Source organism: Conger conger, chromosome 2 (genome assembly GCF_963514075.1).
Source record: "Conger conger chromosome 2, fConCon1.1, whole genome shotgun sequence".
In the NCBI taxonomy this organism is placed as follows: domain Eukaryota; kingdom Metazoa; phylum Chordata; class Actinopteri; order Anguilliformes; family Congridae; genus Conger; species Conger conger.
Window position 1 is genome coordinate 38,347,634 of NC_083761.1, and position 27,959 is coordinate 38,375,592.

At 39.4% G+C, this 27,959-nt stretch overlaps 1 protein-coding gene across 3 annotated transcripts; it reads left to right on the top strand.

The window, feature by feature from the left end:
• On the top strand, positions 1 to 27,928 carry hyls1 (HYLS1 centriolar and ciliogenesis associated). 3 transcript variants are annotated; one of them, XM_061231725.1, is made up of 13 exons: positions 26 to 188; positions 613 to 715; positions 3,583 to 3,714; positions 3,962 to 4,023; positions 4,862 to 5,100; positions 10,082 to 10,137; positions 14,724 to 14,869; positions 17,923 to 17,968; positions 18,048 to 18,111; positions 18,284 to 18,365; positions 19,091 to 19,123; positions 19,213 to 19,279; positions 26,441 to 26,577. In XM_061231725.1, exons 2-12 carry the CDS (start codon positions 616 to 618, stop codon positions 19,237 to 19,239), a joined length of 987 nt encoding a protein of 328 aa, XP_061087709.1. In that variant the 5' UTR covers positions 26 to 188; positions 613 to 615; the 3' UTR covers positions 19,240 to 19,279; positions 26,441 to 26,577. The 3 variants fall into 3 exon arrangements, with proteins under 3 accessions (XP_061087708.1, XP_061087707.1, XP_061087709.1); XM_061231724.1 differs by lacking the exon at positions 19,213 to 19,279 and having other exon boundaries at positions 1 to 140; positions 26,441 to 27,928; XM_061231723.1 differs by lacking the exon at positions 19,213 to 19,279 and having other exon boundaries at positions 23 to 188; positions 26,441 to 27,928.
• The last annotated feature ends 31 nt before the right edge of the window (positions 27,929 to 27,959 follow it).

A 27,959-nucleotide genomic window follows, 5' to 3' on the forward strand; every position in this document is an offset into this window, starting at 1 on the left:
GCAGGGCTCCTCCACATCGGTGGGAGGCAGCAATTTGTTGACCGCAGATACACTGCAAACTAAAAGAAGGAGAAGAAGAAGGAGGAGGAGCATCATCATTAACGGCTGCCGCTGAATTGTTTGAAATAACGCAAAAGAAGGTCGGCGCGTCTATTGCCGCCGACATACAACATTAATCTAACTCCAGGGTAATTTAAGCTATATTCGAAAACAGTTGAGCATACCATCTTGTTCAATAATTTAGACCGCTGACTAAAAAGTAATTTCGCTAACTGCAAATTTATTTAAGCTTAGCTTCTAAGATACACTGAAAACCCTGTAATCTGTAGGACTGCGTAATGTTTGCAAGTTAACAGTGGAAGAAATGACTGAGTTATTCTCAAAGCGGATTTTGCTACGTTTTGTTTCTCACAGACGACTCAGATTTGTGATAGCTTGGTAATTTTGCATAATATAAGAAAGTAGCGCGTGCTAGCGTTACTTGTGGACGTTCTTGAAAGTTGTAGGCTATGTTTACTTAGGCTAACGTTACAGTACAGGCTAAGTCCAGTATAATTCAGAAAAACTCAACTTTGCGAAGTATGGGCTAACATAAATGCACTTGTCTTTCAGGAAATGGAAATCCTTGATTTCTCAGAAGATGAAATTGAACGTCAGTTGGCAGTACTGGGCTACACCAATATCCCAAAACACAGACTACATGAATTCAAACGAGGTGGGGTTTTGTTAGTTTCAAGTTGTGAATGTTAATTATAACTAGCTAGCCAAGTTGGCTAACTGAACGTTTCATATGTTGCCTTAATGTGCTGTCGGAAGTATCGTATTTGGGCAATTCCTGCGTTATGGAATGACAAACAAATGACTAATGACAAACAAAATCCCTCCGAAAAATCCCTCTCCTCTTGCCTGATAAAAAAAAAAAAAAAAAAAAAAATGCATGCATATTATCACTTTGCTGAGGGGAAGGGGCAAAAATATTGTTAAGCCAGAAGAAATGTGACAGTTGATTATTCAAATTAATGTTATTTCCAGTTAACACCTCCTGATGGAACCCAGGAGCTTTTGTGTTAAAAGACAACAAAAATATATTGAGCAGAAGTCATTTTATTTAGCTTATGTCGCCCTGCTTGTAGCAGTGACATTTTAGTATTCCACTGCCTGCAAGTAAGTATTTTATTGACCATGAAACCCAGTTGGAACTGACACAGTTCTCAGTTGATGATTCACTTGGCTTCTCAGCTGTTTATGTGGAATCAAGTGTATTTAGTCAAGGTCTAAGAAAGCTTTCAGTATCTAGTCTTTTACTATAAATAACAATAATTTCTAAACCTACATTAGCCCTTTTTGTGTCATGCAGTGGAGACTTGCCACTTCAATCTATTGAAATGGCCGTCAATAAGACCACAGTTGTATTTGAGAACCACGGAATTTGTATGTCTTGTACTTTATTGTACGTCACTCTTGATCACATCATCTGCTTTTGGGCAAATAAACAGTTAATGAATTTCTTTAAAAAAATACCAGTTCAAAGGGCCATTTCCTAATAGCCTATGAATATTACACAATATTACAACCAGCTGATTGTCGCCCATTTAAAGTGCTCTATTAATCTCCAGTTATAATAAGAACAGTGTAACATATTGAATTTACTCATTGTTGAATGACTGCATTAACATGGTAACAATGTACGTACAGGGTGATAATGAAAAGTTATGGTATTTGTTGCACTGTGTTTACACAAATATAACACTATAATGTCAAGTGTTACCTGCTTTGTTTCTCCTTCGTGACATTTTAGTGTCTTAATACTTTGTGTAATTACACAGTTACGTGGGTACTACGAATATACCCATCCACGACTCGATATTTTCAGAATACCGAATTTACTCAATTGGTGAAAGTGATTAGTAGTATGTAACCTTGTTACCTACATGTAAATACAAAGTTATGGATGCCAGGACTAAAGCCAGGACATTCACATGACTATTTTGAACATCTCTTGCTAATTGTTTTGATATAAAATGGAAACAAAAACAAACAATGGAGTGATATGGAAATGTATTTCGGGTTGTTGTAGTAGAGTAGAGGTGTACTAAACTTTGAATGAAATGCCCTATCACTTCAATATATTATTGACTCACACCTTGTATGAATTCAAATGTCAGTAGTGCTCAATACTCTCTTTGAAATATGCTAAGTTTCATATGTACATGTCATAGAATTGTGCGAAATGAGTTAAAAAAAACAGATTATTGTAATCTAAGAAGAATGAAATGTGGAAGGCTGAAGTTGAACAAGGAAGTTGGTCTGACACTTATTTTCAATACTTTTCCCTTTGAAGTGCTTTTTATGACTCTTATTCTTTTATCTGAATAATTCTATACCATTGCCATAGCTTTGTGTTTTGCTGAAATTAGCCACTGAAATTACTGAGTGGACAGGACTGTGCTACGAAAAAAAAAACCAGTCTGAATTTACCACAGTACCACCTGTGCGATAGTTTTGCGTGTGTATGTGTGAGCAAGATTCTTGTTTGTGAAGTGAAGGTTTGTGTGCTTGGTTGTGTGAGGTGAATCAATGGTGCATCACTATTCTACTTGGTAGTTGTAGCCTATGATTTGATTAACAATGATGCCCCCGGCCGTGTAGTCCATACATCCAACACCTATTCCCTCAATTGTTCCCTCAATTCCTAGGGGACAATCCCATAATTCCTATGTGTTTGCTTCAGCATGGTTTCCTCAGCCAGTTGAGCTAGCTAGATGATGACAAAATTTCCCATGGCTGACTTCATGCGAAACGGCAACTCTTGTTCTGTTGCTGGTGCAAGGAGGCTCCAGGAAAGGTTCGACAGTCCTTACGTAATGGGTAACCACTTTTTAAAAAGGGATAACATACACCCAGCACTTCCCAACATCACCTTCTTGCCAGAGATGCGCAAAAAGAGCGCAGCGGATATCACTCCACCTTACAATAACCAAGTCCGACCTGGTGGGAGGATATTAGAGGAAGCCGCTAACTTTCTGTGATGATTGACAGGGACATGGACGCACTGAACAAGAAATGTAAAATGGTCTACGTTCAAATCCTTCAAAATGGAAAGCCAACGAAAAAAACTGGTCAGGCAACTGGGACTATTACACAGCTATGCATTAGGTAGCCCACTATTAGAGACCAGATGGATGAACAAGATAGTTTGCTTCGGAGCGGATGGAGCTGCGGTTAATATGGGACATTGTGGAGCCATTTTGGACACAGCCTCAGATGTTTCTATGATAACAGTTCCTGAGTGTCCTCGGAGCAAAATGGCAAAAGCAGTTGATTCATGTCAAGTTCAGGTCAACGTTAGCGACTTCTGAACTCGTTAGCCACCGGTCATTGCCTGCTGGTCAAGTCAGCAACTTGATTAGGCCACCATGTCATGTTATATTTTTGATTTTATGTGACTTAACTGTTCCAACATTCATATCAGTGACTGGCATCAACAATAAACAATATAGAACAAGGGAACAGAAGGGTGGTTGGAAAATCGTTGGAATCAATAGAATTAGCTAACGTAATTTTGTGTATTTTTGTTCTTAGATCTTGATCAACTGATTCAGCATGAAAGATCGAAGAGCCATAGCTCAAGTGATGTGAACTCTCCAAGATCCCAAAGCAGAGCCAGTGGGAATTCCTCGAACGGCCCGGCAGTTCTCAGAGAGAAGTTGCAGAGTTAGTTGTAGTACACAACCTAATTTTTGTTATGGTACCCTAAACGCAATGAACATGATGAATGATATGCTACTGCTAGACGTAGCATAGAGGAAATATTTTTTTGTCCATGAATTCTTTATTCAACATGTTACATTATTATAAATATGGTGTAGGTTTCTTCTCCATAGTTGTTTAGCATTTAATTAAATATAGCTGTTTACTATATTTTGCAAAACATTTATTTCAATTTTAATTTAAAATCCAGCTCAGAGACCAGAATTAAACTTCAGGATCAGTCTGCCGAAAACATCACTGCGAGAAAGACCAGTAAGTTTCTTTCAGGATTTTTTTACTTGCAAAAATGTTCTGACAACACAACACAAATGTGTGTTCTTGCTTTTGGAAAATGTTTTTTATTATATTAATGCATTTACACTCACTCGTGAATACGTGAGATGAAAAAGCGTTTCATTTGTATGGGAATATTTGGTAAAAAAGAAAAAAGTTTGTGTTCCATTTTGCAATTAGTTAAATAGTTCATACCATCATCTCCATGTTCTCTCCGCAAACATTGTAAAATAAATGACTTTATTGTATACAGTCAGTTGAACATTTTTTCTCGTTATTCTCTATCAGTGATCAGGAACAACGAGAATAAGCTTTTTTTTTTAATCTGAGACTTAATTTGTCATGCATGTACTGACAATTTGACGGCCAAAACACTTCTTATTCTCTCCCCTGCTCTTCTCCCCTTTTCTCTCCCCCACAATGGCTGTCCCTGGTCAGCCCCATGTTGACCTGTGTTGTCCATCTGTTCTCGTACTGCTGCTATTACTAGAGCAAATATCTACAGTGCCAGAGAAATATTAATATTTTCAAAATTGCTGTTTTTAATGTTCAGGCAAGTCTCCTGCATCCTTCCCTCCTCAGTCAAGTGGGTGCAATGATAATATGAATTTACGTTTTCTTTATCATGTAAGAGGAGTAATTTCTCTGAGGGATTTTGTCATTCTGTGTCCAAATGTCATGGAATTGCCCATGTATAGGTTTTATTTTATCATAACTGATGTGTTTTTCATGAATAATTAAACCGTGAAAGTTGCCCTGCATCAGTCAGGACTAAATTGTGTTGCATATTCTGTATGTTTGTCTCTTGCCCTACCAGGTGGTGCATTCCATATATGCTGCAGACAATTTGAGTGAGAGACCAGGGCAGTGTGATTCTTACCCAAGGTATTCAGTTTCTGCCCAGTACCCCTGGACTTCATCTGCTCTCCAAAGGCTGCGGGAAGAAAATGACCATAAAAACATGAGCAGTTCTATCTTGGATACAAACAAGTCCTCAAATCCCCACTCTGTGTTTGGGGTTGCTGAGAAGCCTTTCATTAAACGGAAAGTTCTAAGGTATCTTTTACAATTTTATTTAATTAATTAATTAATAATCAGTAGTCTTGCCTTGAATCCAATCTGTGTTAGTGCTGGCTGCGGGTACAGTGCTGTCTATCTGGACAGTGATACTATTTCTGTTTTGGCTCTATACTCCTGCACATTGGATATGAAAATAAATCATGAATATGAGGTTAAAGTGTAGATGGTAATTTGAACATACATCCATATTGGGTGATCGGTGCGGGAATTATTCTTATATTCTTGGGACTGTTGGATAGACTGTTGTACAGAACTGTACAGCACCCTTACTTCGATATGAGTTCATGAACTGGGACTCATCATTTAACTGCTGCTCCTGTGCTCCATAAATCATGAACATCATTCAGCCTTTTTTATTTTATTTTTTATTTTATTTTTTTCAAGCAAGTGTTATCGACAACCTCAGACACTAACGTTTCTATTTGACTTTATTTGTGAACTGAATCCCGTTACCCAATTTAAAAAAGTCCCGTAGAGATACACAAAATAAATTGTCTACATGGGGGAAAAAAAACAACTTCATACATACACATTTTGTAATATGAATACAACCTCATTTAAACAATATGCGCATTACATGTACAGCACCCCTGGAAATCCTTAATTGCGATTAGGCAATAAATGTAATTAATACAGCGGGATGATTAGGCTTTCTTAATGGCTGTTTTGTTTGTCTTTAAACTGCTACAATAACTTAAAACCACAGTTAACATCAATGCAAGATGTGCATCATATGTACATTTCTTAAATATATGATTCTTTTGGCACGGCCTGCCGTATCCATAGCCTCTTCCAAATAAATAAATGTGTGGGCGCGCACATGTCGTCTAAGTGGCTAAAGACTGCATGGACTGGGCCAACTACCCAACAAAATAATTGAGACTTGATTTGTGACTTGACCTGAAAGAATTGACAGCTCTGCTCTGCAGGTCAACCATCCAACCGTTATATGGAAACTGATATTGAGCCGGCACTGTTATAATATTTTTTAATGGATACTGTGTCATCTAGATGCCATGTCATCTGGCAAAGTTTAACTGCGTCTTTTACTGCAAAAATGAATGGGTTGTTATGGCCGCTTGTCCTCCAATACATTATCGTCAAGGAAATTGTGACATGATTAGGAACGATACATAGCCTATGTTAAATAGTTATTACTGTTACTTGTATCAATTTGCTATCAGTTGTTGATTGATATTCTTAATTGATGCTTAGAGATGAAATCAGCGTGACTTCACATTCTGGCAGCAGGTAGTGTTTTCCCTGTCATTTAACCAAGGTACAAACGCGTAAAAAAATCAATGTAGGAATATAAAATAATTTATGAAAACTGAATGAAATAGTTTTATTTATGATTTATACAATGTGGTCTAGCTAGTTAATGTTAGATTAACCATGCAGCTAGCTAACATGAGCTAGCCAACATCATTAACATGAATAACCAGGCCAAACTAGCTCGGTAGCATTATTCAAAACCCTATTACTGTAACATTGCCTCCAAAACAGGCGACAGGCAAAGTCGGATTTAATGTTTCACGTCTGTAAAGTTATCATCCCAGTATTTCTCTATGCGGCTGCCATTGAGCGTCTGGTGTGTATTGGCTAACGTTAGCTGCCAACAATGTTTGTGAAGGACATGAGCAATACAATCAGAAGTTCAGATTTTTTGTTCCCCCCCGACACTTTGAAACTTATGTTCGGTGTCTCTATCAGCTGTCATCGACTGCCAGGCACCTGTCAAAACCGAGACCACCCTGTAAACCGACTGTAGGATCTGGGTTATCCTCCCTTTTAAGAATCAGAAAAAGCCAAATCAACTGTGTGCCTGATTACTTTACAGTCCAAACATAACACTATTTCGGCATCAACAACAAGCTGCTAACTTCTGCACAGCTCTGCTTGTTGATTTTGAAGTAACGTTACTTCGTTCCACGGTCGAGTGGCTGCCGGAAGCATCTTAGCGACCTTTGTTTACACGTATTCTGATTTCATCTATAGGCAATTCCACAGTAATGTCAGCCTGAACATGGAAAAACTGAACTTAATTCCCTATTCAACTTCTTTCACGTTTACCCTTAGGGTGTATATTTTGGAGCACAGACTTAATTTGGCCATTATATTAATGAAACTTCATTTTGTTACCATTAAAGTGCAAATGTCTTCAACTACATTTAATGGATTTTTTAAAAGAGCTCACTGAAAAATTTATCAAATTTATGAGGGTTACAGTTTAATTGATAACTTATGTCTGCAACGATGGCCTTGAGATTCTAGATTCTAGAATTGTCATGTTTTTGAGGAAATGTTTCTGTAAAACGGTTGAAATTGAATTGCAATAAAATTGCATATTAGGGAATTGCAATAAAATTGCATATGCCAAATCATCAGTTTTTATGACTGGTTACCATCCCATTTTCGCTTTCAAAATAGCCTAATGTAGAATATATATATGTATATATGTATGTTATATGTATACATATATGTATAATGTATTGCTTTATTTATTTAGATATATGTAGATACCGCATAGTGGAAAGCGAAGTTTAGTTTGAATAGTTTGAATTTGCGTGTGAACGAATAAACACAGATGAACAACTATAGTGCTGTAGCATTCACTTCCATGCGGTGTTTGCATTCTTAATCCTCTGAAATGGCCTCAGACTGCTTGCTTGTACGACTGTAGCTTGTGGATTTAGTGTAAACAACATATTGTAATATTTGTGAAATGATGTATTGCTTTATTATTTCATGGATATTCCAGTGAATGTGACATTTTGACCCAAAATGACAGACAAAATCCCTCAGAAAATTGGTCTTATTGCATGATAAGGAATTGGAATGCATTTTTTCATAGCACCCACTTGGCTATGAAGGGCCAACATTTAAAAAAATATATCGTTAATGAAGAAAAAAATGTAACAAATTACAAATAAATAATATGCAAAAAGACAGGTATTTTGGGGAGACTATAGACTTTCTTTCGTTTTAAAAGTCGAATGCATAAAGTTTGTTATCCATGTAATGCAGGAGGCTTGGCTCATAAAAATAGCAATTTTGAAAATCGTCTTGATTTTTTTGAGGAGATACTAGCATTATGCATGTGACACCATTAAGTTATGGATGTGACATGTCTGAAATATACAAATATACATATTTTTTGGCAATCTACTTCCTAATCAAATTTTATCATAACGCATTTGTCATCTGACATGGTTCTGAATATCAGTTTTGACATTGAGAAAACCATCTCAAATGTTTTCAAGAGCAAATAGCCAAATAGCCACCAAATAGAATTAATTTCAATTTCAATTGGTCTAATAAATCTATTTTTAAGCATTTTATAGTAGGCTGCACCAGAAATCAATCTCACAGATTTGTTTGATTACAAATGTAAAATTGTGTAATACAGAAATAAAGCGTCTTCTCCAAAAATTATGAATAAAATGTGCTGTAATTTCTGAAACCAAACCAAAATGGTAATGATACACTTTCTGAGAATCTGCAGAATTCTAAAATTGTGGAGTACAGAGAATAAAAAAAAAAGACTGTCTATCCTTTTATTTGCTTTCTAGTTATGTTTTTCAGGTCACAGTAAATAACCACTAAATTAAAATATAAATATACAAACCTTGGTAGATTTGATATAGAGGTATTTTCACAGTTTACTGCCTGGCTTGTAATGGTAATCTCAAGCAGAGCATAGATAAATACCTATTTTTTAATTAATCTACAATACACCTGACTAATCAGAAACAGCAGAGAAGCCAACTGTCCAATGACTTTTGGTCCCCTAAAATAGAGGGACTTTGTATAAAAAGGGATGTTATTCTTACATGGATCACCTGATATGGCCTGAAATTAATGATGACAGTCTGTGCTTTAAAGGAGTAACATGGTGGTTTAATGTGACACTTGTCCATTGTCTTTAGGCAACAACAAAATAAATGTGCATAATTTTACCATTCATGATATAAGCTTCTCTTGGGAGACTGAATTTTCACAAGCTTGCTAACTTATATCCACTGTCGATAGCTAAGGTAAGGACGCTGACTTATCCAATGACTTTAGCTAGCTAGCTAGCAATGATTTTAGCTAGCTAGCAAAATTAAGATAAAAGCAGAACTGTAATGTCCTTATGAAAGCAAACTAGCTAGCTAACGTTATCGATAACATCACCTTTTGAAAGCAAACTAGCTAGCTAGCTAAATTTAATATAACCAGAAATAGTCCTTAAAAGGCACTCTAATTTCACTATGAAAGTGAACCAAACATTAGTTGAATATTATCTTTGTCTTGCCTGGAGGCCAGTGGCGCAAAGGGTAGTGGTTATGACAAAATAATGAGAATTCACAAGAAAATCTTAAACCAGTTTCATCAAAACTGTTTTTGACATTCAAGTAGTCATAATTACCGAAATATGTAATACCCCCATCTTGTAACCTCTCATTATGTACTTTAAAGGGAACCTCCACTCTTTACCCTCTGGGGTCTGAGGGCAAAATTAGGAAAACTGGTGACTGTGCCATGCTCTGACATTTGTGTCATTTTAATCAAGTTTATATGGCTGGTTGTTGTTGCACTGCACTGTGTATGACAAAAAAATGTTTGTCATGGCATTGTGAAACTATGACGTTTGCATGTCTGTTTTTGACATTTTTAAGTAGACTAGCGGCTATTTAGAGTAGGCTTATTTCAATTCAACGAATAAGCTGACCAGCTGCCCCATTATGGTTGAAACAAAAACCAGCATACACAGGAGGCCCCCAGGACCGAGTTTGGGAACCACTGGTCTATTTTATGGCACTATTAGCCTATTAGTCATCTACTTTTGCAGGTTACATATGCAAAGTCTGTTATGCATTATTATAACAGGTGACTACACCCCTCTGAAACACCCCTAATATATGCATCTATATGTATATATGTTTGTGTGCATCTTATTTTAATTTTTTTCTAGGAAACTGAGCGGGCAGTTGCATGTCTGTGATGAATCCATGCATAACGAAGACTCAGGTAACTCTCAGGATCTTATTCTTTCTCCTCCCAAAACGCTATGATATTCGAAGGCTTCAGTTAATTGCAATAATTTTAATTAATTGAACCTGCACATTTCTCAGAGATGCCATTTACTATGTTATTTGGACTAGGGCTGAATGATATGGGAACATTATCTAATTGCCATTTTTCAGAACAATATTGCAAATATTGCTTTTTAAAGTCCCTTCCCTTTTGTATTCACAGTGTGTAACACAAAAATCTTTCTGTATTATTTCAAGTTCCTTGAGGGGGTATCATAGTGTGGCTGCTGCACTTCACTTGGTCACTGTCGAGTGTTTATATTTTTATTTTTTATTTTGCATTATTTTAGTGCTGTTGGATCATGTTTGCTGGGTGTGGCAAAGTTCATTTGGCTTTATTTTCTGGTATCTGCTCAAATTGAGACTAAATGACATTTTTCTCGTGTTCTTTGCGATCTATTTTTAGCAACGCCTATTTACTTATATATATGTTCCAACTAAACAATGGTTAGTTTACTCAGAATCGAAACTGACACAGATCAGCAGAATAGCCGAATTTAGATGGGCTAACTCAAATGGTTATATATCATTTTAGTGACGTTTAATAGCACTATTAAAAATGCTAATTTAACAGTTAGTCACACCTCTGAAGAGGCACTTTGCTGATCAGTATCCAGCTTGCCCTTGCCTGTCAAACTGAGTGCATGATGTTCAGAAGCAGCCTTAGGCAAACCATGCCACATAATTTATAAGGTATGATGTTGTGCCAGTGTAAAGCAACAGCTTACATATGTTCTATTTTTCCTCCAGATGGACAACTTTATGAGCACTCCTGAATGAACCTAAATTGTTCAGCCCTAATTTGAACAATTAGGGGACGAGATAATTTCTTGGTTTAAATGCAAGTTTACTCACTGACAATTGACGTATAACATTGGAAATGGTGCCGTCCGAACAGGCAGAATAAAACATTTTAATAATGATATAAAATATAACTTTCTAAAATGCCATTGTTACAGCACAGAAGTAAAAAAGGCCCTTGCACTGAAGTGCAGTTTTTACAATAACAAATACAAGTAGACAAGCAAGGTATTGGGCAGAAGTGAACACAGACACAGGTTGCCAGTGTATCATAGTAATTCAACCCAAAAACTGTTTAAAGTGAAAGATAATGTCATAATGGTTGGCTGAAAAAGACTGGAAATTCAATCCAAAAACTGTTTTAAAGAATAGATGATGATTTGCAAGAGCCGAAAGACAGGAAATTTGCACAAGCACCATGACAATTCTCTTGAACGATGCACTGTCAAGGATTCCTACTCACAATGCATTAATACCTGCTACGGCTACTGTAACTATGGTGCTCTAGGTTCAAACAACATGTACCATTGTAATGGCAATTCAATTTGGAGGGTAGCATGAGTGAGAAAGTCATTCATTTCTGTAATTGTAAGCCCTTTTAAAAAGCATTCGGTTTACAGTTGTCTGAACATCTGATCGATTTTCATGGCTCCTACCATTAGTTCAGATATACACTATGTACTTATGTAATTTGGCAGTGATTACCTCTTTTAGTTTATTTTACAGAGCATTAATGAGTTACTAGAAAGTAACAAGACGCATAATTGGTACATTTTAAGTACATTGCAACAAAATACTAACCTAATTGATTTCTAGAAATTAAGTCCTGTGTCCCTCTGAAAATAATCTATTTGATGGTTGTTGATTCAAATATAATATTTGATTAGTGGTACATGTCTGAAGTAGACCGCCATAGTCACAGACCTCCGTCAAGTTGCCAGCCCATGTGATCCGAAGATGAATAAAAATATTGTCATTCGTTTGTGCCGATTTGTGGCATAAATCATTATAATTTGTGCCGGTATGGTTATTGATACATTTCACATTATATTTTTTGAGCTGTGACGTCATTTTCTACCCCAAGCAATTCCAAATCGCTCCGGAATAGTCTTGGTTGTTTGTTCTACATTTGTGCTCATTTGTGTCGTTGAAAGAAACAAATGTGCTATTTCTATTCTTTAGATATTAAACATAATTAAGCATAAAGTGACAGAATTTTCCACCTCATCATTGTCCAAATCCTTCCAAGTAGTCTTTCGTTTGTGCTATATTTGTTTTGTTTAGTGCCGTTATGTTTATTTAGATATGAAGCGTTTTATTAGCCATTCATTAGCACATCTTCCATCCCAACAAGCGCCGAATCGGCCCAAAGAGTGGTGTCATTTGTTTGTGCTGGGTTTATACTAATTTGTCCATCCATCCGTTATCTTAACCCGCTTATCCAGAACAGGGTCGCAGGGGGCTGGAGCCTATCCCAGCATACATTGGGCGAAAGGCAGGAATATACCCTGGACAGATCACCAGTCCATCGCAGGACACACACACCATTCACTCACACACCATTCACTGCTGCTGGATGCGTGAAGCTTTTAAGTATTTTACAGGTATTGTAACTGAGTCAGTAGAGATGGTAAGAAGAGCTGTCCTCACTGTCCAACCGGTTCAACTACCTGATTTCATTAGCCTTGTTTCCTTTACACAAGCACTTGAACGGCGCAGATTAAACTATGTCACAGGGTTTCTTTCATACAATTAATCCTTTCAGTTATAAAAACCAGCAAATCTGCGCAGACTGATCAGATAAAAAAGATGTTGAACCCAGCTTTCGTGTTTAGATCTTGGCGATTATTCAGGGGAGACGGTACTCTCCTGTACAGCAGATCTGCAGCAGAGAGCACCGATGCCGGTCTGGGCAATACGGTTTCCCAAAACATTACTCTCCCGTGCTCATCCAGACACAAACCGCATCGTTTCATACCAACACAAACAATATTGTTTATGGCACAAATGAGCATAAACCCAGCACAAATGAATGACACCGCTTTGGGCCAATTCTGCGCTTGTTGGGGTGGAAGATGATAATTAAATAATTAAATGTTTCATATCTAAATTAACAGAATGGCTCTTAAAACAAATACAGCATAAACCTGTACAAACGCAGCACAAACGAACGAGACTACTTCGGAGTGATTTGGAGTTACTTGGGGTGGAAAACGACCAATAAAATTTTAAATGTATCAATCATACTTGCACAAAGTATAATTTTTACGGCACAGATCTGCACAAACTAATGACAATATTCTTATTCATGTTTTGATCACATGGGGTGCGAACTACTTACAGTACCCATAGCAGGTATTAATGCATTGTGTGTTGGAAGCCTTGTCAGTGCATAGGTCAAGTTGATGGTCTCAGTGCTTGTGTGAATTTCCTGTCATTATCTCTTCTTTAAAACATAGTTTTTGGGTTGAATTTCCTGACATTATCGCTCACTTTAATTGTTTTTCATTGAATTTGAATTAGGGATGTGAAAAATCATTAGTTTTTGTATACTGTTACCATCCCGTTAAACTGTTAACTGTGTAACCAATACGACCCCTAGCGGCCATAAGCAGTATCTTGTTTATGAAAAAAAAAGTTGCCTACTGACAAAATTAATTTGCATTTTCAAACTTTATTTTGGGCCCTCTTAAAATTCTTTCATGTAAATGTCAACATTGTAAATCAGATAATTGCCTAATTGTCACATAAAAATAATACTGCAGCATTCCACCCTGTACGGTTTGCATTCTTAACCTCCTGAAATAGCCAAAGACTGCTTGCTAGGACCAGCTTCATGTCATTACGCATCCAGAATCTTTCTTTAAATTGTCCGTGTTGTGCGTTTTGTCACTGGTGGTGAAAGTGCATTTATTTAAACTGAACTTACCATTTTGGCTGATTTACTGCAGTAGTTAAAAAAAGATAGCCTTATTTATTGCCAACAAGCTAATGGTGATTAAGAGAACAAACTAGATATTAGCTGATGTTAATTCTGACAATTGTTTGATCCTGTTAAAGTGCAAATGTCTGCCTGTGAAATTCCAAATGCTCAGGAAAAGATATACAACAGATATACAACATTTGACTTCTGTGATTGTCGAAACCACCAAGATGAATTAATCTTTAATAATGGATGACATTCTTTTTTAAACCAGTGCTGTAAATTTGTTTTGTAGCTTTCAATGTTTGTATGTATGTAGTGAAACTTTAGTTTGTGTGTTGCTTCTTCAAACGAGCGTAACCACACCATGACTTGTAAATAAAGGTATTTTTTCTACATAGAACTCTGATGAAAAAATCCTTAATGTCGAGCTCATGGTCCTGTTTCCCAAAGCAGGATTACTTGGCTAGATGGCTGCACTTTAGATGATCACATGAATAAGTAGGTGTACAGGTGTTCCTAATAAAGTGCTCAGCGAATATATCGTGATAGGCCTTATCTGCAAGGAAGATTTGGATAAACTGCCCAAAGCTTGCAATGCTTGTAGGGATTTACCCAAGAAAACTCAAAGCTCAATTTGCATTAACCAGCTTGTGTACAGGTTCTTTAGGCCTTTTTGAGATTTTACATGCTGCCTGTTCATTATGTCCCAGAAGGTGTACATCTATTCCAGAACAATGCAGTTGGAAAGTGTATTAACATGGCATTTAAAATGACTGATACGTCCATCTATGCAGTGGACGGGCTGGAGGACCAGTTTGAAAGGCTGCAGGTATCGGTGACTGCATCCGAATCAGAGAATCTGGATTCGGAGCCAGACAGTGAGGAGGTGGATAGTTTAAGTGAAGCTCCAAATGCTTTTCAGGCTTACAGTAAGGCAATGGTGAGTACTCTCTGGAGCATACTAAATCTTTTTATTTATTAATTTTTATTTTTTCAAAGTGTTAGGAATGCTACATGATGATGATACATAACAGGAATGCTGGGTACATATTCATAATTATTAATGTAGTATATACAGTCTTGCAGTTATTGGCACCCTTGATTAAAAAAACCCTTGCTGCATTTGATGAACAAAACATAATGTTCTCATGCTTCAAGGTCTTTCCCATGGTGCCCAGCGGAGCAAGCCGTGGGCTGGAATCTGCACGTTCAGGTCACTTACTCAGGGACATCATTTCTGTTTGTAGGTTGTTTTCACCCACGTGACACTTCTCACAAGCCCTTGTTACAGCGCCATGTATTGGTTAAAATAAGCCCCTACCCCAAATTAGAACAAGACTGAGCAAGGTGAACTTACTGTAAGAGTGATCAAGGGAAATGTCACTTGTAGAAAAAATAATTAAATTGCTTGTTGTGATGATGTATTGTGTTTTGTGCATCAGCATGTCTTAACAGCATATTGTATGTCCGCGATTACAAAAATGTCCAAATTTACAGTTTTAAAGGCCTACGATATCCACCTTCAAAATATTATAAAACGCATTCAGTCACACTGGAAACCAGTGTCTGTGTTCACGTTTGCCCAATACTTGTCTACTTGCATTTGTTATTTTAAACGGCTCTTCTAGGCGTAGCCTTTTATTACTGTGCTGGATCTGATTTTCGGGAGATTCTTAACAGTATATTTCCTCTCCTCGGCATGGAGCTCATGCCTAAATTCAAAAGACCCCCGGACTTTCAGATGACTTGAGATGTCTGCTGAAAATCAAGACTGAATGGCTGGTGTTAGCACTAGTATCAGTGCCTAGTTGTCAGCTCTAGGTAATGTTTAGCTAAAGTTTGCCAACTGCAAATACAAGTAACGTCAGTTACATAGCTTCCTAATGGCCTGTGTGGAAAGGGACTACGAAAGCTGATGTTTTACAAATATATTGTACCGCAGTTTCTCAGCTTATTGCTCTCATGGCACCGTTATCTGCAACAGAGAGGCGGGGTTGAGAATGGGGTATATAGGTTCTTTTTGTATGCAAACACAGGAACGAGAAATTCCGCGTAGTCTGCTTTTAATGAGCAAACTCAAGTGAGCTCAGGTGTTCCAGGTGAAATTATTTTTTAAAAGTATACATGAATCAAAAAAAAAACTTAACCAACAAATCCCATTGCTTCCCATAAATTAACTCAGTTGTGTAGATTTCCCTCCACAGTATCAGAATGAAGCCAAAATATTTTTTACTCATAATAAACATAAAAAGCTTTGCACCGTCCCTTACTGTACCTACGTAGGAGATGTGAGAGCTGGCCTTTGACACTGGCTGTAGTCTCGAGTGTTGCAAGCCATCGGTCCAGAGCTTATTTTGAGAAGACAAGATAGTTTGAGTTAATTATCTATTCCCTATCTACATCTTGAATGTGGTTACAATAGTTTAAACATTATTTCCAGCATCAAATTATTAAAGCTGTATGTATCCTGAATGACAGTACCATTATGTTGAACACATGAGGGAATGAAACTGTAGATATTGATAGTAGGGCTTTTAAAAGTAGTTACACCTTGCTTCTCATTACAAATTTAATTTATTTAACCTTTATTTAACCAGGAATGTCCCATTAAAAAAAAAAATCTTTCAAGAGAGACCTGGCCAAGACAGTCACCAACAAGCATTAAATACAATGGTTAAAGGTACAATAGGTAAGATTGTTATGTTAAAACATTGTTACAATACCAATCTATTGAAATTCAAGCAATGATTTAAGAAGGCTCACTGACATGTTGACTCACCCCTGGCTGTGTTTATAGTCCTTAAGTTTGGGTTTTAAAATACACAGTTGATGGACTGGCACTGTAGCAAAATATTCTATAGCTGTACAATGATTCAAGCTCATTGCTTGAAAATTTGTTCTAATTGCCATGGGGTAGGGATAAACAGTGTTGCCGTTTGTGCGTGTCCTCTCTTGACTGGTAGAAGTCTAAAATTGCCTATTGTACCTTTAAAATAGGTCATTAAGCAGGGCAAATTCGAATATAACAATCAAGGGAAAATTGGCTAGTCAAAACAGACAAATTATTGAGTTTGCCTCTAAATCCTTCATATGGGATTTAAAGGCATCTACACTCGTTTCATGTTTCATTTGGCGGTTTGCCTCTGTGGTAAGAATTTTGGTGGCCGGGGAAAAAATTCTTACGAGGTTCTGACAGTAGTGGCAGTCGCGTTGCATTTCGGCCTGTAACAGGCAGCAGTCATTTGTAGAAGGCGAGGCGGCCTGTAGCGTAGTGGTTAAGGTAAATGACTGGGACACGCAAGGTCGGTGGTTCTAATCTTGGTGTAGCCAGAATAAAATCCGCACAGCCATTGGGCCCTTGAGCAAGGCCCTTAACCCTGCATTGCTCCAGGGGAGGATTGTCTCCTGCTTAGTCTAATCAACTGTACGTTGCTCTGGATAAGAGCGTCTGCCAAATAGCTGTAATGTAATGTAATTTTTGGTCCCAACAAATTTTTGGTGCCGTTGACCATAATCAAATTTTTTTCCAATAAACTTTGTTTATTGCCAATGTAAAGTTACCTTGCTAGCTAATTTAATTTGATTATGAAGTCAGACCATGCCCTGTTTTTATCCACTCATCCTTAATGACATTTTGCCGTTTGCCATGTACTGTAGTGCTGTAGAGTGATTAACCAACATTTTGTGTTTATTCGATGTTTAAATAATGGATTGAAGTCCATTGGATCATTTGATTTGTCTTGATTCGTTGGATAAACTCCAAGCTCATTGTGCTTGTTTAAAAAAAAAATTTATTTATCTTTTTTTTATTTTTTAAACCATATCGAACCGAACTCAAAACACTAATTGCTCAGCACTATTGTATTGGCACAGCTTGCGTTAATCTAGTTATTACTGTGGTTTTTACTTGTCAACTAGTTAACCCACCTGAGTAATGACATGTTCCTCCCTGTGCAGCTATATTTTGTTTACCTTATCTTTAAATTTTGACAGTCCAGATCCCGGAGTGAAAATGACATTCGAACATATCCAAAATCCTGTAAGTATCATACATACATGAGCACTATTTCACATTTTATCTTGTTGCCATGCATATTAAACATGAGTCACTTCTCCAGTTATTCGGCCGCAGATGGCACACCCTCACACAAGAAACCTAAAGAAGACCGACCCAGTAGCAAAGTAAGTTTTAAGTAGGACATTTTACCCTCTTCAATGATGTGTTGTCAGTGAATAAAAAAAATATATATACTGTGTATCATGCAAAGTTTTTGGATCAAAAACAAAATATTATTTTTGTACTTAAGAAATGTCAGTTAAGTGTAATGGTGTCTTCACTGTGCCTGTGGTGCAGGTATTTTCAGTATAAACAGGACTGGGAGACTTTCCGAGCACCTGGAGAGAAGGATAGAAAAGGACTTCGCTCAGACATTCGGGTATTTACCTTCATGCATTAGCAATATTAAGTTGATATAGAATGAGTAAACTATGGTTAAATATTGTTGCTCGGTGAATTGCTGGTCGCCCTGCAATCTACAAATTGTATAATGTGCATCGATTTTCAGCATATTATCCACAGTGACTTGCAATGTTTATTTATTTATTTCTAAACATGCAACTTGAGATCCAGTTATACGGTGCTGTTGCTTTGGGCGAGTGATTGAAGTTCAGGGCCAAGCAGAAATTGGGCCTGACAAGATGGTAATGTGACTATCTCAAGTGAATTAGGGGAAGATGTATTGATTGGTTGTAGCATCACCTGGGTTTATAAACTGCTCTATCATCCCTTGCTGGTTCATATTACAGCTGCAGTAAGTGTGCTAAAACTGACTGATGAAGAGTGGCTGTATACAAGTGACCATTCCAAATGGAGGAGAAAATGTACTTGAGCTTGCCGGCAGTATAAACTTGATATGGCCTGGCAATAGGAATTTTCCAGACAGCAAAGGGACAGCTTGCATGCATTTTGGAGGAAAGCACATGCTCTTCAGTGCTTCACTGTGTACGCAACTGAGGCGGTGATAACCATTGCAGTGCAACCATGTTTGGACATTCTGAATTGGGGAGCAAAATGGAAAAATTATAAAAATAATAATTTGATTTAATTTCAGGCCTACTAACGAGTACCTTTTTCTGACTGACATTTTCCCCTACTTTACAGGAGCAAATGATGTACAAAACCAGGCCGTCTATGGTGAGTTTGCTCTGGTTTCCTGCTGATATCTTAGAGCCGTCCCGTTTATTTGTTGTGCATAAAACCACTACAATAAATCTCAATTTCAGTTGTTAAAATTTGGAACTACAAGTTGATAGAAGTGGATCTCCTTATGGAACAACCTGCCTCTGCATGGTAAACAAAGCCAAACGAAGGCAATTTTTTCAACAAAAGTTACGGTGACATTGTGGGGAGTGTCGATGGTTCACTTGGGTGTGGGGTTGCAGTTTGAGACTAGTAGGTTTATCATATTTTGTTTATATCCACCACTTTGGAAATAAGTGTTTTTAATAATGCTTTTAAGTGCTATCATCTGAGATTGTGTCATGATACTGAGTTGTTGAGCTTTTAAATTCCTCATGAATTAATTGCTACAAATGCTAACTTAGCAACTATATGATGCAGCATTATTTTGTTTTCCATTGTTTAGCTAGTTAGTCGCCTACTTTTGAGTTCGCTGCGGATTAGCTAAAGCAATTTCTGCTACAGTTGCAAGTATAACTATCATTTTTGGCTAGCTATATGACGATAAAACGACAAACACAGCAGACAAACGAGGTTACTCAATTAGTATAGTGAATCACATGTGCTAGCTTGCAGTTGGTTTCAAAACAAGTGAACAGCATGTACATTTAAATCATGATTATATTTTGTTTCTCTGATAAGTCATTTTAACTATGGATTTATTTGTAACGGGTGCAGTTTTTTTCTCTTGTTCACAGAATGCGGGTGAGACAAAAACGAGAAACCACAACTCATCCCATACAATCCCGCAATTAGGGGTGCAACGAATAGTCAACAAAATTAGTTGGCAAATAATTTAATTGTTTATTCATTGGTTAAATCATCGTATGTGTTTTTCGCTTTGACTCGGAATGCTCTGACTTGTAGGCATTACCGCTTACTGGAGTGTAGTGAACAATAGCACGATGGCAACACCCTCACGACCAAAAACCACCATGAAATGGTTTATTTCCTTAGAACTGGAGTGGTTTATTCTGCTTATTCCTGTTTTATTCTTTTGAGAAAAGAGTATTATAATTATACATGTGCACATCTGTGGAATATGCATCCTTGCTAACTAAATTGAATTTAGCTAATGGTGGTCACTAAACACATTGCTAATTGCTATCTGCACAGTCTGGATCAATCATTAAAATACCGCGATTTTAAAATGTTGCCCATTAGTTTGAAAGAAACTTAGCTATGTAACTATGCACATCCACTTACATTGCGACAACTTAACCCCCTGTCACTAACTAGAGTTTAGCTGAGGTTAACCATGCAGTGTCCATTTTAGTTCATGTTATTTTTGCTCTCGTTGTGGTGGGCGAGAATTTCTTGCTATTGCTTGGTCTCCTCAAGACGCGTGTTTTGACAGACCACTTTTTACCGAACTATCCAGCAGGTTATCTGTCATAATGATTGTAATGTCCATATGTGCTAAAAAGACAAAAGGTTTTGGAGAATCCTTTCTTTTTAGATGGCAGTATAATTTTGTCGACTGGTAACCCCTTACGTTGTTGCTAGATAACGTTGACCGAATTGATGCCGTTATGTTCAGTTGTGAATAGTGTTGAATGAGCCTGCGTATTAATTTTGAACGGTGATAAGGCCACTTTCACTGCAACTGCTTCATAGCCGTGGATTATTACCATGCATTAGCTGGGAAATAATGCAAACCCGTCCAGCCAATCAGAAATTAGTATTTAACAAAACCATGATATAATAACCTATTGCTAACTAACGCTAACTCACCACTGCCTTCCAGGCGTCACAGACCTCGGTGACTGATTCTGGTAGACCAGTGCCATGTACAGTGTATGGAGTGTAACTGTTCAACCAGTTACTGTGGAATTCCGCAGGGGATTGACTCCTCAATTAAGTTCAACACTAATTTGAAATGACTCCAACTGTTTATTTACTTTATTTATACTGGGGGATTACACTGAGACAAGTCTCATTTTCAGATGAGCCCTGTGTAAACGCCAATACAGACAATAGAAGCAAGGACATGAAAGATAAAAGCAATAAAAATAAGTAAATAAAGTTATTATATATATACATACACACACATACAAGCAAGCCAAATACACATCTAAAGATATCTAAAAACAATTGCATTCATCTATAAAAATATCCATAATCAAGAGTTTGAACTCATGAAGAGAAGCCCTAGTGAGGTTTCCAAATGTGAGGTGCATTAAAACTAAATTAGATTTTTCCCAGCTAAGGATCTCCAGTGCCAAGCGTTCTTGCGAGCGACTGTTGTAATTTCTGGTTTTGTATTTGAGTAGTTACATTTTACATTTTTACATTTTAGTCATTTGGCAGACGCTTTTAATCCAAAGCGACTTACAAGTGCATAGGTTCTACCATAAGTCAGAGCATCACATCCAGAAACTAGCAAAATACACAGGAAATGCTGTTCTAAACATAGTTGTCATCAGAAGTGCATTTTTTTTTGTTTTGTTTTTTTGTTTTTATTTTTTTTGGGGGGGGGGGGGGGTTAGACAAGAATAGGGATATCAGAAAGGAGGGGCAGGGGAAATCAGGAGGGAGGACTAAGGTAGAGTTTGAAAAGGTGGGTTTTGAGTCTGCGTCGAAATAGGGGGAGGGATTCTGCTGTTCTGACAGTGGTAGGCAGGTCATTCCACCACTGAGGAACCAGAACGGAAAACAGGCGTGAACGTGCAGCTCGACCGCCAGGTGCACGTAGAGAGGGAACCGTAAGGCGACCAGAGCTGGCAGACCGGAGTGGTCCAGCTGGGGAGTAGGGAGTGATCAGGGATTGTATGTAAGGTGGGGCAGTCCCCTTAGCAGCCTGAAATGCCAACACTAGGGCCTTGAAACGGATGCGTGCGGCAATGGGAAGCCATTGGAGGCCAATGAGAAGCGGGGTGACATGAGCCGACCTGGGCTGATTGGTGATCAGGCGGGCTGCAGCATTCTGGACCAGCTGGAGGGGCTTGATGGCACATGCTGGGAGACCGGCTAGGAGGGAGTTGCAGTAATCCAGGCGGGAAATGACGAGCGCCTGGACTAGGAGCTGGGTGGCTTTCTCAGTCAGGAGATGACGGATACGGCGTATATTATACAGAAAGAACCTGCAGGTTCTGGCAGTGGAGGATACTTGTGGAGCCAGGGTGAGGCAGTTATCAAGAGTCACCCCAAGATTCTTTGCCGTACGGGAGGAGGAAACTACAAAGTCCTCAACAGTCAATGAGAGGTCGATTGACGGAGAGGACTTAGCAGGGATGTAGAGAAGCTCAGTTTTGGCAAGGTCGAGCTTCAGGTGATGGGAAGTCATCCACGCAGAGATATCAGCCAAGCAGGCAGAGATCCGTGTGGTGATTTGGGTGTCGGGGGGGAAGGAAATGAAGAGTTGGGTGTCATCAGCGTAGGAGTGATAAGAAAAGCCGTTGGAAGAGATAACAGAACCAAGAGACATGGTGTATAGTGAGAAGAGGAGAGGCCCAAGAACCGAGCCCTGCGGGACTCCAGTTCGTAGGGGTTGAGGGTCGGAGACTGCGCCCCTCCAAGTCACCTGGTAGGAGCAACCAGAGAGGTAGGAGGAAAACCAAGCGAGTGCAGAACCTGTGACGCCCATCCCAGACAGCGATGAGAGCAGAATCTCATGGTTGACTGTATCGAAGGCGGCTGACAGGTCGAGGAAGATGAGGACAGAGGAGAGGGATTTTGCTTTAGCAGAGTGGAGTGCCTCAGTGACCGCGAGCAGGGCGGTTTCAGTGGAGTGGCCACTCTTGAAGCCAGACTGGTTGGGGTCATGGAGATTGTTGTGGAGAAGATAAGTGGACAGTTGGGAGCAGACCGCCCGTTCCAGGGTTTTAGCGAGAAAGGGAAGAAGAGAGACAGGCCGGTAGTTGTTCAGGACAGAGGGGTCAAGAGTAGGTTTTTTGAGGAGGGGAGTGACTCTGGCCCTCTTCAGGGAAGAGGGCATGGTGCCGGAAGAGAGGGAGGTGTTGATTAGAGAGGAGAGAAAAGGGAGAATGTCCTCAGATATAGATTGTAGGAGGGGAGAGGGGATGGGGTCAAGAGGACAGGTGGTTGGGCGGTGGGAAGTAAGGAGTTTCAGTGTGTCGGCGTCAGAGAGGGGAGAAAAGAAGGTTAGGGAGTTTGGGAGGGTAGGAGGGTCAGCAGGGGTGGAGGGTTGAGAGAAGGAATTGCGAATAGCATCGACCTTCTTTTCAAAGAAGGAGACAAAGTCATCAGGTGTGAGTGACGAGGGGGGTGGGGGGGGAGGGGGGGCCAGAAGAGAGGAGAAAGTTGAAAACAGTTTGCGGGGATTAGAGGCGGCCGCGTTAATTTTCGAGTGAAAGAAGGAAGATTTAGCTAGAGAGACAGAGGAATGGAAAGATGATAAGAGGGCATGGAAGGAAGCCATATCACTGGGGAGACAGGACCTTTTCCATTTTCTCTCCGCCGCCCGCAGTTCGGTTCGGACAGCTCGTAGAGCATCAGAAAGCCAAGGACTGGGGGGGGAGGCCCGAGCTAGTTTGGTGGTGAGGGGACACAGAGAGTCAGAGGAAGATGAGAGGGAGGACATGACAGTTGTAGCCGCATCATCGGGAGACAGTCGAGAGAAAGACTCCGCAGATGGTAGGGAGGAGAGGATTGTAGATGAGAGGGTGGAGGAAGACAGGTGGCGTAGGTTCCGTCGACAGGTGACAGTGGATGGTGGGAGAGATGGATGGGTGTTGGAGGAGAGTGGAAGAGAGAAAGAGATGAAGGAGTGGTCAGATATATGGAGTGGTGTTACAGAGAGGTTGGTTGTTGTGCAGCTCCTTGTGAAGATGAGGTCAAGAAGGTTGCCTGCTTTGTGGGTGGGAGGGGAAAGAGTGAGGGTAAGGTCAAAAGAAGAGAGGAGGGAGAGAAAGGTAGACTGGGTGGACTCTGAGTTGAGGTTGAAGTCACCCAGGAGGATCAGGGGGGTGTCATTGACAGGTGAGGAGCTGAGGAGGATGTCCATCTCATTCAAAAAGTTTCCCAGAGGACCCGGGGGGCGATAAACAACAATAACAAACAGTTTGCACGGCAGAGTAACAGAAACCGCATGAAATTCAAAAGAGGAGAAGGAGAGGGATGAGGAGAAGACACTAGATCTCCATGAGGATGAGATTAGGAGACCTGTGCCACCTCCTCTGCCAGAGGATCTGGGTGTGTGGGGAAAAAGAGAAGGCAGAGGAAAGTGCAGCCGGGGTGGCCGTGTTCTCTGGTGAGAGCCACGTTTCAGTTAAAGCCAGAAAGTCAAGGTTGAGGTGGGAGGCATAGGCAGATATGAAGTCTGCTTTCTGGACGGCGGACTGGCAGTTCCAGAGGCCACCAGCCACACAGAGATCAATACCAGGGGATCTGGGAGGGAAGATGAGGTTTGAGATATTCTGCCCATGTTGGCGGGAGGCGAACCTCCTACCTGACTGGGACCTGGGGAGAGGAGAGAGGACAGGGATGGGAAGGAAACACATGGAGGGAACTAGGGAGGACAAGAGGAATACTACACAGTGGAATGAGGGCAGGCAGCAAAAACAAAATCAAACATCAGGCTCTCAGACAGCCTCGATGGACACCCGTAGATAGACACCCCCGACTTTGTACACCTGCGAATTCGTACGCCGAGGCAAGTAGCCGAGGCTGCCGCACACAGCTGCCGCTGGTGTGCTACACAACTGCTTAAATAACACTGAGGCCGAATACAGAAAATGCAACCAACCCACTGCAGAACAATAATGCACACTGAAGTGAGTTCAGGTGTGCCAGTACTAATAGCCTGAGCAGGGTGCAAAGTATTGGCTCCTCCTACAACAAAAGCTGTGGCCTGCCAGCCAGTAAAACAATAGCCTAACTTAATAGCCTAGCTTACCTGAGAGAAACAAACACCTAACCCAGTTTCACTGAATCTAAATAAACACCACTTGTAATAGCTAACAAACAAACAAGTACACAACAGAACACTATAATGACAACTAAACTGAATTTAGAATCAGCAAGCAAACAAATAATACTTAACTAATCCAGGAGAAAATGCAACCAACCCACTGCAGAACAATAATGCACACTGTGCATAGTGAGCATAAATAGTGAGGTAATTCTTGAATAAGAGCTTTATAGACGAACAATATGCTATGTTGGGCTCTCCTGACATTAAGGGAGGGCCTACTTTTTTATAAAGCTCACAATGGTGTGTACAGTAGCTGGTAATAAAACGCAATGCTGAATGGTAAACTGAATCCAATTTTTTAAGAGTTGAGGGTACAGCATGTGTGTAAATTGTATCAGCATAGTCGAGTACCAGCATGCATTGAAAGGAGGGCATTTTTGTGTATCAAAATGAACCTGAATACACAATCTACACAAGACTATTGTCTACTCAAATGTGACGTCATTATGTCCGCCCCAAGCATTGCGATTTGCAGTAATCAATAAGGTGTCCAGTGCACCGTAGCTCAATTTCCTGTTGAGTAAAACAATTTGACTATTACTTTGAATCATGCCATGTACAGGAATTCATTTTTATACTTTTTGTGTATACAATGGTTGTGGGGTTAATTTGGCACGCCCTCTTTGGGAGATCCCACAGTACAGTAAAGTGTTATTCACACAACAACCACTAGGTGGCAAATGTGAGGCCTCTAATCCATCGCAGTCTGAAATATTTGCAAGGTTCCAACAGTGGGGAGCAGTCCTTTTTCATCATAGCTTCCTGTTTCCAGAAGTAGAAATACCAAAATATTTACCTTTGGGAATTTGATTCGGAGGCAATGTGTATTAAACTTCAGTAATATCATGTTTCAACATTTGCTTCTTTCCACAAAACACTTACTCAGGTGATATGTTTATTTCCAGTGCATAGGCCTACGCTGAAATGCTAGCGTAAATATGCTTGTATTTTTGGCCGGAAATCTTTAGACTTCTTTATTAGATTTTCTTGCTTTCGTTAGAAAATACATTTTGAAAGACTTTTTTTTTTTTTTTTTTTTCTGTCTCCCATGCTACTTTTCCCCCGCATTTCGCTGCTGCTATAGCCTTGATAATGCAGACAGATAATAGTTTACAATCGGGTACTTGGGTAGCTTATTTCACACTTGGTTAGCATATTTTGATTAAGCTGTAATAGTGCATCTGCCAATTCGACATTTGGCACATTCTGGTTTACGGCTTTTGTTGGTTTTGCATTGGGCTTATTCAATTAAGTTTATGGTCTGAATTAATTGGATGAAATTAGTTGAAATTGTCAGATTGGAGAACAAAATTCACACTGTTAATTTTCTTCAACAGAAACTGCAGAAAATCTATATCCCAAACTCCTATGTAGTGCCAACAGAGAAGAAACGGTCTGCCTTGAGATGGGAAGTGCGTCATGACCTGGCAAATGGGATCCCACCCCAAAGAATCTTCTACCCATTATAGGGAATGCAGCACCAGCCTTAGTTGTGTGCCTTGTACTCATGGATACAGAGAATGCAATATTGGTGGATGTTTTTAAGTGTGATTTTAACAACAATAAATTATATTTAAGCAGATTTTCATTAGAATCCATGTAACCATTGGTAAACTGACAGTTGGATTGTCAGTTTTTACTCCACTGTCATGATTTCTTTCCTTCAATGAAAGTCACTGTAGAGGAATTTAAAAGGATAGAGAGGAGTGAATCTGCGATCATGCTGAAGAAGCTTCTTTTCCAGAATATTCACAGCTTCCAGGGTGTAATTGCCAGCGTTTCATTGTTCAGCATGCAGCACAAAATCACAAACTTTTTGGCTACCAAATCTCAGTTCCACAAAATTATATTACAGGATGTAATTAAGAAGATTAATTCTCTAGAAGAGATTCGAAATTGGCTAGCTATACTTTTGCCCTCAACAGCACCCTGGGGTAGACGGACGTGTCAAAAGGGTGATCTCACATTGATGAGCAAACACACAGGTGCAAGTTTACAATTAGAAATTTATTTTAATAAACTGAGCAGCCTCATCTACTGAAAAGGCAGCTCTGGCACCCTGCAGATATGGGGGTGCATTTTTTTTTGTTTTTTGTTTCCTCCCCCTCTTTGTTTCGCTCACTCTCAGTTTAGAGGGTAGAACGGAGTTGGCTTCAATCGTAAAATCAAGCCCCCAGAGTGGAACCCTCCAGAATCCGCCTGACAGGGGCTCAAATGGGGTAGGCAGAAATCAAGTAGATAAATCCCCATCATGGCACGCAGGTGACACATGGTGGTCGTGCTCCCTGGGCACTTTGTAGAAATCTGCTTGTGGGGTCGTGCACCTCCACTAGCCTGGGTATCGACCTTCATGTGCCGGGTCGAAATGGCAGCTACCTACCTTCATTTTTCGGGGATCTAAAATTAGCGTGTAAGGGTAATTTTCTGAATTGATTCTTAATTGACAATGTGTGTTAACATAAAGACAGTCACATGATTACAAATAACCTTTCAGTGATAATCCTTATTACTATTAGACCACTTTCTGAATTAACTGCTTACTATGAGTCTTTCTCTGTCTCTCTCCAGCAGACAGACAGCCTTTGACCTTAATGTCTCTGCTTCTCAGCTAGCACATTCTGGTCTTACAGCAAGGTCAACAAGGGGTACAAGACAAAATACTGATAAATGTTCGTGGCCAGCTTCATGTCTTTTTATTTTGGTAAAGCCCCCCCTTCTGGAAAAGTGTATAAGAGTCTTACTGTGTCTGATGCAAATCAGAAAGCCGGTAAGCTTTCTCACTTTGTCATTTCTTTGCAAATAAATCCGAAAGTTAAACTGAAGAATAGCTATTGTTGTTTTTTTACTGGATCTGTT